Consider the following 14032-nt stretch of genomic DNA (forward strand, 5'->3'; position numbering starts at 1 on the left):
AACCCAGGAAAAGTTCACTATTGGCCCCTCTGAGGGCTGTTTGGCTATACATAGCAGTGTGTGTGTGTGTGTGTGCGCGCGTGCGTGCGTATTTATCTCTGTTTGAAGTGTCTATTGAGGTAACTGTGAGATTACTGGTCATAGAAAGACAAACTCTCATGTTTTGACTGGATGTGAAGCTACTGAACACTTGAGAGAACTTGACCATCTGTGCTCTCTCTCTCTCTCTCTCTCTCTCTCTCTCTCTCTCTCTCTCTCTCTCTCTCTCTCTCTCTCCCTCTCTCTATCACTCTCTCACTGTTGTTTTACTTTCCTTAATATTAGATTAAATACATATTTAAGTTATGTCCTGAAAGAAGGAATAGGTTTGTTTTAAAAATACAAACCTCTATGATCTGGTTTTCACAGTGTTGTTTGTCAGCACAGTCTGATATCTATGAAAAAAATATTAAAATCTTGCAAAATTAAAGTCAGTCTTTACCTGAAGGTCTTTCCATGTGCTATGTAAAAAAAACACTTTGGTGTTCAATCATTTTGTTGTTGTTTAGGTTATTTCACTTATTTTATGTCATAACTATGATATTTTAACACTGGCATACAAAATCTAAAGATATTGTTTAAGGTTTTTTGGTAATTTCCCTCAAGTAGGTATTTTAGTAGCTTCAGAGCAATACCAGAAAAGATAAATGCATGTGTACAAAATATTAGTATAAGATTTTCTTCAATAGAAGGTCAGTTTGGCTCCATCCTGAATGCTGAACTCCTTCATTAATCAAATGTGAATGATATATTAGTCAATATTTATATTTCAGTATCTGAATCTGAAATTTGCAAACATTCTTGAAAACCTCTGAACATGAAAAACCGATTCATCCTAAATTAATCTATAAATTGTACATAAACTTTGATTTTGGCTGTTCTCTTCTTCGTAATTAGTGTTACACTGTGTAATAGCTTGTTCTCTGTGTGTGTGTGTGTGTGTGTGTGTGTGTGTGTGTGTGTGTGTGTGTGTGTGTGTGTGTGTGTGTGTGTGTGTGTGTGTGTGTGTGTGTGTGTGTGTGTGTGTGTGTGTGTGTGTGTGTGTGTGTGTGTGTGTGTGTGTGTGTGTGTGTGTGTGTGTGTGTGTGTGTGTGTGTGTGTGTGTGTGTGTGTGTGTGCGCGTGTGTGTGCGCGTGTGTGTGTGTGCGCGTGTGTGTGTGTGTGTGTGTTTTTGTTATGGGTTAGATATCTCAGGAATGTTTTGGGGTGTACAATATTCTATTTGGAGGAATACTAAATTATAATTATATGTACTTTATCATCCGTGTGTGTGTGTGTGTACTTTGTGTGTGTGAGCAGTGGGGAACTGAGAGTAGAGGAGGAGAGGAAGTGAAATAGAGGAGTGGAGCGAAGGGGCTTTTGGGGGGTGTGACACAGTTACGCTGTAACGCAGTGAAAGACGGCACTGTTTAAAACACACACACACACACACACACACACACACACACACACGCACTCTCCAGAAATAGAGAGGGCAGAAAAACAGATAGAGGGAAAGAGAGCCTGGAGTGAAGCAGAGATGAAGAAAAAATGAAGAGTTTTTTCTGAAAGAGGGAATGGAAAGAAAAAGACAAAAGAGTAATGGAATGTGTAAAAGAGAAAGATGTAAAGAAAGAAAGAGAAAGGTCTTTCTGTGTGAAGTCACTGAGCTAAGGGTGGGCTCAGCACTTGCTAAATAAACATTTACATTGCTGTGTCAAAGGCTAAATCTCTTCACAATGGCCTTTCAGAAACAGAAGAGAGAACTCATCTCAAATTTACCATATGATTCAAATGCTGACTGAGAAAACTCAGGGATTTGAACACGTGATCTGCAAATATGTGATGGTTATCCTGCAAAAACACACACTCTGACATATCAACATGTTATTCCGATGTTGAACTAAAGCAATAGTTTGCCCAAAAATGCTAATTCTGTCATCATTTTACTCACCCCAAACCTGCATGACTGTATGAAACAGACTTTTAACAGAATGTTGATGTTGCTCTTTTCCGGTTAATTTATTTTGGAAATAGATTTATTTTTTCCCTCACACAATGAATATAGTGCACAAGTTGAATGGACTACTGTTATGATGCTTTTCAGTGGATCATTTTTAGAGGATTACAGCCCCGGTATCTATTGAAATGAATAAATGGTGAGTAAATGATGACAGAATTAGCATTTTTGGGAGAACTAGTCCTTTAACAACACTTTGAATATGACCAGAGGATCCATTTTATCAAATGCACATCATGTGACGTGTCCATGTCCAATCATTGTCCTCATGCTGAAGGGATGTTTTCAGATTGAAATACATTACAGATGCTGCTGAATTCCTGTGCTTTAACGGGTTGGAGAGAGTTTCCTTTGTGGGGATTTAAAGAATTTAGGCCATAATGCTGATATGGGACAATATATCAGGAGTTTGTCAGGAAATGAGCTCAAATCTCAGCTGGGACTTGTTCGGACAGCTGTCCATCACCTGTGCAAACGGCCCGTCGCAAATGACTCGACTCCCATGTGGGGTTTTGTAATCTTTTGTTTGCATTGTGTTTCACAACCAATTTATTTACTTTAATATTAAATTAGCTAAACTTGTGTTTCAGAATAAGTTCATTTCCCCTCTGATATTCTCTTTCTCCCTCTTTTTCTTTCTGCCTTTTTCTTCAGTTGTCCTCGTGGGAGGCCTAAAACGTTCATGTTTATTCTCCTCAGGTTGAGTTTGTAAAGGCCCACTGTTTTACAGCTGCTCTCCTCCCCTGACCTCCCCTCATCTTCTCTTTTCTTTTTCTGATTCTTCCCTCTTTTTGTACACTACAAAAAAAAGGCTTTGTCTTGTTTTTCAGTAAAAATATCTAAATATCCTTTAATCAAAATACACTTACTTGAGAACCAAAATTACTACTAATGTCCAAGTATGCTTTTTATACATGTTCATCTTTCTTTAGTGTGTAATGTTGCTGTTTGAGTTGTTAAAGGAGTTATTCTCTATTGTGTCTCTGTTTCTGATCTCCCTGAAACGCCTCCATTGTAGTCTTGAGTTTTCTAACGAACACATCACAATATTCCTCATTTGAATAAGTCCTTCCCAAGGCATATGCAAATTAAAGGGGCGTGGCCTGTTAAGTTAGTTAGTTAGTAGTGTGTTAAACTCTCGGTTATGGTAAGGGGCGTGACATTTCCCAAACACCCTCGAAGCGGTTGACCAATCACAATACACTGGTCCAGTCGACCAATCAGAGCACATTGTGCTTCATAGATAAAGGAACTAAACCGGGGTGCGTTTCCAAAAAGCATCGTTAGCCTTAGCCAACTACGGGCGCAAGTTCTGATGAATTTGCGACTATGGTTGACTTTGGGAAGAGTTACTGACAGACTGGGAAGAGAGGTGCTGCAACAATGTGAAATATGTAAAAAATAATATTCAAGCATGAAACCCTATTCTACTAGACAGCAAAAAAACTAATCTCAAGACTTGAAATTTGATCCAAATTAATTCTTCATGCTTAAAACAAGAAAAAGCTGCCAATGGGTTAAGAAAAGTAAACTTATTTCAAAGGGAAAACAAGTTTATTGTTTGCACCACACTGGCAGATATTTTTTTGTAATAAGTGAAAAGTCACTTAATTTTGACAAATTTTGCAGAAAACAGGACTTGTTATGCCATTTTGCTTCTCAAGTAATTGTATCTTAATTTCAGAATGTTTAGATATTTGTACTGGAAATCACGACTAAAATACGGAGGAAGCACAAAATCATTTTTGCACATTTTTAACCTTGTTTAACACATACATATCCGTGCTGGATTTACTCTGCATTAGTTTTAAACAAACAGACACAAACTTACAGACGTATGTCATTACCCACATATTAAAAACATGTGTATGTTACTTTATCACACACATACACACACATACACACGTGGACACAAAGAAAGAAGTGTATAGCCCACATTCTTTATGTGCTGCACAAATGAGCCCCACATGTTCACACACCCTCGCATACACTGAGAGCTTGTGTGTAATCTAGTTAGTGGCGTTTGCAAGTCAAGCATCACTATTACTATTATTTATATTACTCTTATTTCTACTCTCGCACAAGACTCTTGCTCTAAGAATTCAACTTTGTTGAGTAACTCATCCTGCTCCGTTTGTACTTCAAATTTTGTGGGTGGACTCTTTTGACTTGGGCCAGTAAGTAACCATTGAGCGATCACTCAGAACACCTCAGCAACCACATAGAAACGTCCTGGCAACCACAACGCCGCATCATTAAAAACAAATACTCTGGGCAACACTTTTGGCCATCAGTCTGCTATACTGTTAAAAAGATCTCATCGATTTACATTACAAGCTACCAGAATTTAATCTTACTTTCTGACCACATAAATATCAGCATCTGCACCAAGTTTGGCACACCGAATATGTGCACGTGGAACAGCACATAGAAACATCTTTGTGTGCACTTTTCATTTGTGTCTATTCAGGTGTTTCTAGTTTCTTGTTTTCTTGAAGTGTGTTTGTGCATGTTTCAGCATGCTGCTTTGTTAAGTGTGTTTACACTGACCAACTGCTTTTGTCAGCTGGACACTGAGAAAAACAAAAGAATGTGGTATTCAGGGACAAAGAGGAAAGATGTGTGTGGAGAAAGTGTGTGTGTGAGTGAGTGACAGCTGTTGTGTCATTAGTGTTCACAACATGTGTGAGAAAAATCTTGAGCTCCCACCACATTTATCCGCCATGGATGCATCTGAGCCAGCCATACATTCATTGTGTGTGTGTGTGTGTGTGTGTGTGTGTGTGTGTGTGTGTGTGTGTGTGTGTGTGTGTGTGTGTGTGTGAACGCTACACCATGATTTCCCACTGAGCTTGTAAGCTCTTGGCTTCCCCTGGTAATAAGATCCGATTGAGCTGCTATTTTGTGTGTGTGTGTGTGTGTCTTCAGATGCAGTCTGACCCGTGTGTGCCCCTGTTTGACAGTGGCCCTATTAACGAGGAAGTGAATGTGGCCTAAGGAAAGGCAGTAAAGTATTTGTTCTCTCTCTCTCTCTCTCTCTCTCTCTCTCTCTCTCTCTCTCTCTCTCTCTCTCTCTCTCTCTCTCTCTCTCTCTCTCTCTCTCTCTCTCTCTCTCTCTCTCTCAGCTTGAGTTGTAGTTTTGCTTCATTACAGGAGCTCCTCTGAACTCTCTGACTGGTAAATATCCACTATATATCAGCTCTGTGTCGTCCTTCTGCACTCTTAGCAAGTAAAAGTCTCCTTTGGGTCGGTTCTCACAAATGCTTTTGCCTGTTTTCATTTGGTATGCTTAGCTTTGTGTTTTCTTGTATAATTCTTTAAAAGGATATAAAACCATTGGTCACGGTTTAGTTTGAAGAACACATTCTCTATTAACTACGACTTTTGTCTCTATAAACTCCTAATTTACTGCTTATTACGGGCTGAATAGTTAGTAGGTAGTTAAGTTTAGGTATTGGGTGGGGTTAAGCAGGGCTCCAGACTAACTTTTCCACTGGTTGCACTGGTGCTACCAACTTTCTCAGTTGGTCGCACCAGCATATGATTTGGTCGCACCTTTTTTTTTTTTTTTTTTGCTACATGCCATGGGATTAATCAATGCATGCTGATGAATAGTGGTTTTAATGGACCAATGCTAGCAAAGGCTTTCTGGGTTGTAACAGAAATACCTGTAATATATGAATTATCATTGCCAAATTTCAGGATTTTCATGGATTTTGGACAGTAATTTTAATCTGTAATTTAAGCATTTTACATTTGAATTATATACAATCTATCTATTTACATTTGAATCATATTCTATCTATCTGTCTATCTATCTGTCTATTATATTATCATCTTTCTATCTTTTAAAAAATCATTAAACATTCAAATGTATGCATTACATTTTAAAAGATTAGAGTTATTATAATAAACTGATACAGATTTTTCGTTATCAAAGTTTATAGTTGTAACAAAAAGCAGAAATCTCACACTTCTTACCTTCTGCATTTTATAATAATTTCCTTTTCCTCTGTCGAGCGATCATGAGAGTAATCGCTCGACAGAGGAAAATATAACCGCTGAAAAGACGTTGGAGGAAGGGGCTCTGTGTTTCGTAAGACAATTTTTATATGCCTTAATTCGTGAATTCGTAATTGGCGCGTTTCACCATCAGTGTTAGCCTGGCAAGCCAGACCTACATCAAGATGTTAGGTCTGGGAACTCACAATTGGCATACCTCAATCCGAGGGGCGGGATAAACGGTTGTCTTTCAATATCCCTCGGCACGCAATAGGACAGCGCTACAACCAACCAGAGCAACGAACGGCTGTGGCTGTGTGAGTCCCATGCGTTTTTCCACCGTGACTTCTACGTTCGTCAATAAACAAACTGCACGTGTCTTGCGGAAGAAGATTGTAGACGGAACTTCTCTCCGTTAATGTCTACGGCGAGTCACGCAGGCACTGGGCTACTCCGCAGCCGAGACGACCCCGGGATAAAATAGTCCGAATATAAACACTTATTATAGGCGTACCGTAGTGATTCAGAATAAGTCAAAAACACGGTTTGGAAAATGGATTCATGATGTAGCCTACTCGTTCATTTTGAACATAAGTTACGGCGTAACTTATGTTCAAAATGAACGAGTAGGCTACATGGACTGCAGCAGCTGATACAACGGCGTTCTGTTGCTCAAGCGTCCACTCGCACAAATGCGACCACATAACATTTTAACTCGCACATTCTCAAAAAATGGTCGCATATGCGACCAATTTGGTCGCAGTCTGGAACCCTGTTAAGGGATGTAGAATATGGTCATGCAGAATAAGGCATTAATATGTGCTTTATAAGTACTAATAAACAGCCAATATCTGTTTATTATGCATGTATATAAGCAACTAGTTAATACATAGTGAGAATTGGTCCCCAAACTAAAATGTTACCAAACCATTTAGGCTACAGTACATTCAGACAGAAAAGTAGGGCAATTTAATCCCAAGTATTGAAATAGTAGTACATTTACAAGTACTGTATACTATTACACTGATTTTTATGGAAGCTTGTTTCCGCCACGGAATAAAAGAAAATGATAAGATAATTGCAGATTTGTATCTCACAATTCTGACCTTTTCTCACAATTGTGTGATATAAAAGTCACAATTGCGAGTTATAATGTCAAAATTGTGAGATATAAACTTGCAATTTGGACTTTTTTTCTCACAATTCGGACTTTTTTCTCACAACTGAACTGTGAGATATAGGGCCCTATTTTAACGATCTAAGCGCATGGTCTAAAGCGCATGGCGTAAGTGCACTTACAGTGTGTCCGAATACACTTTTGCTAGTTTAACGACGGGAAAAATTACAAAAAAAATTGACTTTAGACCAGGTTTCAGTTGGTCAATGACTCAATGACCAACAATGCGCCTGAACACACCTCGTTTTCAGACCAGCAGCCCATGGGCGAACAGATGGGTGCAAATGCATTTGCTATTTAAACAACGTGGCGCAGGACGTGAAAATGATAACAGCGTCGGGCTGAAACTAGCAGAAAACACTTGCGACGACTGGAGACGCGTTGTGCCGGTGTATGATAGAGCCCATAAACTCACAGTAAGAAGTAAAAAGAAAGAATTGCGAGATGTAAACCCGCAATTGTGAGATAAAAAGTCGCAATTATCTTTTTGATTTTTTATTCCATGGCGGAAACAAGCTTCCATAGATGTTAGTATTCTTACTACATAAAGCATACTTCAAAAATATACTTTAACTTAGTTCACCCCAAAATTTCCTGATTATTTACTCACCCCTGTAGGCCATATATATGACTTTCTTTCCTCAGCAGAATAGAAATGAAGCTTTTGGGGGGAAAACTTTCGCTAAGGAAGACCCCTACCCGTCGACTGGGGTTGTGTGGATTAGGAAACTGAACAGGTGTGTGGAATTGGAAACCATGGAACTTATTTAATAAAACAAGGACATTAACTATGAAACTAAGGAAAACAGGAAAGTCGGGTTTAGAGCAAAATGAGGGTAAATGAATGAATTTTTATATTTGTCATTTTATATCTTTTTTTGATAACAATCCTGTTCTGGGGTTTCAAACACTTCAAACCTTACCCAATATTCTGAATGTTTATAAATGTTCGTCAGCATTGAAGTAGCCTAATTACACGTATGTATATATGTATGTCGTAAGTTATGCCGCAAGCACCCAAACCACAGATTAATTCAAGTAAATCAACGATCAAGCGTATGAGCACTAAACCCCTTGAATAAACGGAGCTCGAGTTTTCCCGAGCAAACACACTCAGACGTTGCAGACGTGTTGTAAATATTTAGGGAAGGTTTGTGGATAGCCGCAGTGTGTTTGGTGTGCATTAACGGAACAGTGTTTGGTCATTAATGGCCATGTCTGCTGTGGTCTGACACCTCAGTGACCCTGCGACTGCTTAATTTCACGCTCGGTACCGTGCGCAGCTGCCTCTGCCTGTCCCGCCTCCTGCTTTAGTGTCCTGCAACATCCCTCCACTTAATCTCTCCCACTGAGGGTGGTTCCTGTCGGGTTCAAGAGGGACGGGGAAAGACAGGAAGAGGAAAAAGGCAACAGAAAATGAGCTGTGCTTCCTGATGTCATTGGCATCGTGAACGAACACGTGGATCTTGAGAGGAGCATCTGGTCCAAACCAGAGCTGTGCTCTAGCACTCTCAAGGCTGATATAGGTTTGATTTATGATGCCATATGTTTTTATCCTGATGGTAGTGGTTTGGGAATTGCAAGGAATTTATCGATTCTGGTTCAGTTTCCACTTAACGATTCTGGTTCCTTAACCTTGTTAATTTTGTTTTTGCATACCATATTTGATACATCAGGATTTTATGGTTCAAATAGTTTGATATAGTGCCTATCATTCACGCGCTGCAATGTTGTCAGACACGACGCAAGTGTTTTCTGCTAGTTTCAGCCCGACGCTGTTATCATTTTCACGTCCTGCGCCACGTTGTTTAAATAGCAAATATATTTCACCCATCTGTTTATTGCACATTACGCCCAAAACACACCCATTACTCATTAAGAGAATAGGAACAACCCTTTTAGACCATGCGCCGGGCGCGCCGAATATTTTTCCCGTCGTTAAACCAGACCAAGCGCTTGGATTGTTAAAATAGGGCCCATAGTGTTAAAGCTGAAGTCGGCAAGTCTGGCAGATTGAGTGGACTTAGGCAAAATTTTGAATGTTTACAACTCTCATGCCCCTCCCCCACTATCAACGGATACCCTCCCACCGAGTCCGTGCTCGTCAGTGCGTGTGCACCAGGTTATCTGTGAACGCGCCCGTCTCATCAGCATCCATCAACACCATGGAGTATGTGGAGGTATGCTGCCCTGGCTAGATTGCAATTATCATTTATACTCTAAATGAGCTTACTTGATTTGTTAGTGTTTTGAAAGCAAGATATATCCGCCATCATAACTCTTCGTTACTGCGCGAACTTCAGGCGTGTGCATGTGATTGTAACGTGCGTGAGGGGTGGCCTGTGCCCGATCTGTGATTGACAGTCAGATCTCACACCCCCCTGCGCTGATTGGACATGATGATCCAGGAGCTGTGGATTTTTGCAAAACAAATAACACGCTCCAGGTGGAGTTAGAAGCTTGAGTTTTTTTTTCTAAAACCACTTTATTTATGTTGTTCTGTCGGATTATAGTGTCGACTTCACTGAATATGATAAAAAAAATATTGCCGACGGCAGCTTTAATATATATAAGTCTCATTGTCAAGGAGGAAAAATCACCTCAATTTTGTCTAAAGCAAAAATATACAATTTGTTGTAGATGCTGATAATTATGTGGCCAAAAAGTAAGATGATAATATTTAATACAAATTGAAGAACAAAGTTTAACATGATTTTTCTAAAATAAAATAAAATATGTATATGGATAATCAAGTAAACCTAAATTACTTAAGGTTATCCTTATGTTTACTTTATAAAATTAGTAAAGATTTCACAGCAAAAATCACGACCTGAAGGTGGACTTTTTTACAATTACACAAAAAAAGCCTTTTACTTGCAATAAAAAAGTATAAACTATCAATCAGACGACAGAAGGCATGTAGTAAATTGTGTGCAACAGGTTTTTCAGCAAAGTTTTGATCATGTTGATGATTTAGAGGCCTTAGAAATTAGTGTATCAAATATGATACAGTGGGCTTTATAGGGTTAATGGTTCTATTAATAATTTGGAAGAATGGAATTCAATGCTTATTTTTAATCTTTCAAACAAAGTTTTTTTTAAACTTTATTTAAAAAAATAAATAAAATAAATGTAAGTTTTTTTTAATTCCCAACCGTAGTGTTTTGTCAGTTTTTCATTCCTTAAAATTTGTGTCATTTCGCGTTGTCTTCTTCAGGGCTCTTGGCTTTCTCTGACTCCATAAACATTGGCCTCCGTCTGTCTCTCACTCTCTAGAGATTTATGGGAGTTTTTCCAGGTTCACCATTATTTCCATATGGTAGCCAATGTATCACTCTCTGTCACAGTTTGACCCAAAGCATGCACACACACACACACACACACACACACACACACACACACATTGTAATGCTTGTCGAAGTGAGACACTATAACTTAAGTCTCTCTCTCTCTCTATCTCTCTCTCTCTCTCTCTCTCTCTCTCTCTCTCTCTCTCTCTCTCTCTCTCTCTCTCTCTCTCTCTCTCTCTCTCTCTCTCTCTCTCTCTCTCTCTCTCTCCCTCCAGGCATGTCCAGGTGCTCCAGTAGACTCCAGGGCTGAGCAGTGTGCAGCGTTCAACAGTCAAGAGTTTATGGGACGCGTGTATGACTGGGAGCCTTTCACAGAAGGTTAGAAACGGAAATTGAAGGGGTATAAAGTGATTTGAATTGAATTGAATTGAATAAAGGGGAAAAAGAAGCAATAACAGAGGTGTGGTGGAATATTACCCTGCTTCTCACCTTGTGGAGCAGCATTTAGAGTTTATTGTTTAATTATCAAGTTTACTGGACATCTACTCACACCACATTTTCCATTTACTTCACTATCAGACCATGTTCTTTTGCTGTTAAGTTGTGAGGCACAAATGAGCTCTGTTCCAAAACCTAGTGTGCTGCCTACCTAGAAAAGATTTTAAGGCACTACCGTTCAAAGCTTTGGGGTCGTTAAGGTTTTTTTTTATGTCAAAGAAGTGTCATATGTTTACCAAGGCTGCATTTATTTCATTCAAAATACAGTGGAAATGGTGATATTGTGAAATATTATTTCAATTTTATTATAAAACTCTTTTCTGTTTGAACATATTTTAAAATGTAATTTATTCCTGTGATCAAAGCTGTATTTTCAGCATCATTACTCCAGTCTTCAGTGTCACATGATCCTTCAGAAATCATAATAATACGCTGATTTGCTGCTCAAGAAACATTTCTGTTTATTATCAATGTTGATAATCAGGATGAATAGAAAGTTCAAAAGAACAGCGTTTATTTGAAATAGAAATATTGGTAACACTTTATAATAAGTTTACGGTAACAAAGCACTTATAAATCATGTCCAATAAAGTTTGGTTTAAAGCACTTAATTAATGACATTTTCCGTGGCCTAATCTAAAGTGAGAACTATTTACGTTAATATATGTTAATAATCTAACTATTTCTATGAGCTAATTAAACAATAATAATTTGTTAATTACAGCGACAATGAATGAACTGAATGAACTCTCTCAATGAAAGAACTCACTGCTTGTATAGTCTATTAATGTATTAACTACAGTTTATAAACTATTAATTAAATAGTTTGCAAATTATTTGTAAATACTTTATTAATGTATACTTATTATGAAGTGTTATCTTGCAGTTCATTGTGATTAGCTTTTTTTTTTTTTTTTAAGAAGAAAAAAATCGAAGATGGCTTAGAAGTTGAGAATTTTTTTTGATAACTCTATACTGAAAATATCAACAAAATTTTGATTTCAAATAAAAAAAAAAGATTTTTTTTGGCTTTTGATTACACTTCTATCTCATCTACCAAAGTTCTGTTCAACAAGTTTTGCCATTTCTAAACTAATTCTGCCGATTTTACTTCACAGTCAGTGTAGAAAATGTGAAAAATGTGCACAGATTCAGTTTAGACTGGCGTGGCAGTGATTCTCAGAAAGCTCAGAACTAGCAGATAAGCAAGAATAAAGGCGTTTTTGAGAGGCTGTAAATGACCTGAGCCTTAAGAGGACAAAGTAGATGTAGAATGAATGAAGGAAGGAGGAGGGGGGTGACCGCAGGGGTCATGGGTATTACTGTACAAGCAAAGCGTCTTTGTGAGAGAGAAGGATAGAGGAAGAGAAGTTAAAGAGAAACAGAGTTAAAAACAGAGGAATGTGTGACGGTCCCTTATAAAAGTCACCGAGACAGAATGCATGTACCGGACCACGACTATAAATCAACAATACAGAAAGAGGAGAGAAAGAAAAAGAGGGACTTATAGTGGGGAAATCGGATGAGGGAGGAGGAGTCAGAGAGGACAGAGGTTAGGGAGTCATAGCAACCGAATGAAAAATTCTGCTGTTCGGGATGGATGGATGGATGGGATGAAAGGGTCTGTGAATGAGAGGAGAAAGACCTGAATGGAGGAAGAAAGGCCTGAATAGTAAGTGAGAGGCTTGAAAAAGGGGGAAGTGAGGACAGACATTACTGAAGTGACATTCAATCTACTGCTGAGAGAGAGAGAGCCGTCTGGCCCACTGCACTGTGCGGGACGCCCTCTCTGACAGATGACCACAAATATTTAGGACTGAACCTTAAATCTTCCGTTTAGATCCGTGTAGTCTTAAATAATGAGTATAGAATCTTGATTCTTGAGTTTAGAACCCTGAATCTTTAGTTTAGAATCTATTATCTTGAGTTTAGAATCTTGAATCTTTAGTGTAGAACCTTGAAATTAAATTTAGAATCATGCATAATGAGTTTAGGTTTAGGATCCTTAATCTTGAGTTTAGAATCTTCAGATAGAATCTCGAGTTTATAACTTTGAAACTTGAGTTTGCAATTTTGAGTGTAGACACTAGAATTTTGAAGTTTAGAGTTTAGAATCTTCCATTTTGAATAGTGTAGAATACTAAATCTTGAGTTTAGAACCTTGACTTTAGAATCTTAAATACTGAATATAGAATCTATAATAATGAGTATAGAACTCTGAATATTGTTTAGAATCTTGAATTTATACTTTTGATCTTAGAATCTTAGATTAGGGTCCAATTCTCAGCTGGTTGCTTATTAGCATGCATATTACATATTACTAGGATATTGGCTGTTTATTAGTACTTATAAGACACATATTAATGGCTAATTCTGCATGAACATTCTACATCCCTCAATCCCACCCAAAACAAAACTTAACAACCTTACTAACTATTAATAAGCAGCAATTAGGAGTGTATTGAAGCAAGAGCATAGTTTTAAAGTGTGGCCTAAGTTAAAGTGTGGCCAGATCTTTAGAATCTTTCATTTATTACCTGTAAACTTGAGTTTAGAACCTCAAGAACCTTGAATTTAGAATTGTGAATACTGAGTTTAGACACTTCTATCTTGTATTTGCAATCTTGAGTTAAAGTATTGAATCTTGAGTTTAGAACGTTAAATCTTGAGATAAGAAGCCTTAATTTTGTGTTTGGGTAGATTCTTCAGTTGGAAACTTGAGTCTCATATTTAGATCATTGAAAGTTATTTGTGGATGAAGTGCTAATGAATTGTTGCAGCTGCTGTTTTGCTTGTATCTGTGAATCTTTTATGACTGAGCTTTTTCTCATCGTGATTCGGACAGTCTTTATCTCTCAGCTGCTTTCAGTCATAGTCAGTAAATCATTTCTAGATGATGAAAAGCTTGTGTGACATTAAAGGAATAGTTTTATACAAGGAGAAAGGAGATTACATGATATTTACTCCAAACCTAAGTACGGCGCCAGCTTTAATCCTATTACAATAAATAATCAACTAATTGAAATC

General features: G+C 38.0%; 1 protein-coding gene across 2 annotated transcripts in view; it reads left to right on the forward strand.

The window, feature by feature from the left end:
* Window positions 1–14032, forward strand: part of adamtsl4 (ADAMTS-like 4) — an 81297-nt gene that overhangs the window by 15486 nt on the left and 51779 nt on the right. For both annotated transcript variants that reach the window (XM_056257855.1, XM_056257864.1), the window contains exon 5: window positions 10783–10885. In XM_056257855.1, coding sequence (XP_056113830.1) covers window positions 10783–10885 — 103 coding nt within the window. The remainder of the gene's footprint in view (window positions 1–10782; window positions 10886–14032) is intronic.

Source organism: Rhinichthys klamathensis, unplaced genomic scaffold (assembly GCF_029890125.1).
Source record: "Rhinichthys klamathensis goyatoka isolate OS25496 unplaced genomic scaffold, OSU_Roscu_1.1 h1tg000006l_1, whole genome shotgun sequence".
Taxonomy (NCBI): domain Eukaryota; kingdom Metazoa; phylum Chordata; class Actinopteri; order Cypriniformes; family Leuciscidae; genus Rhinichthys; species Rhinichthys klamathensis.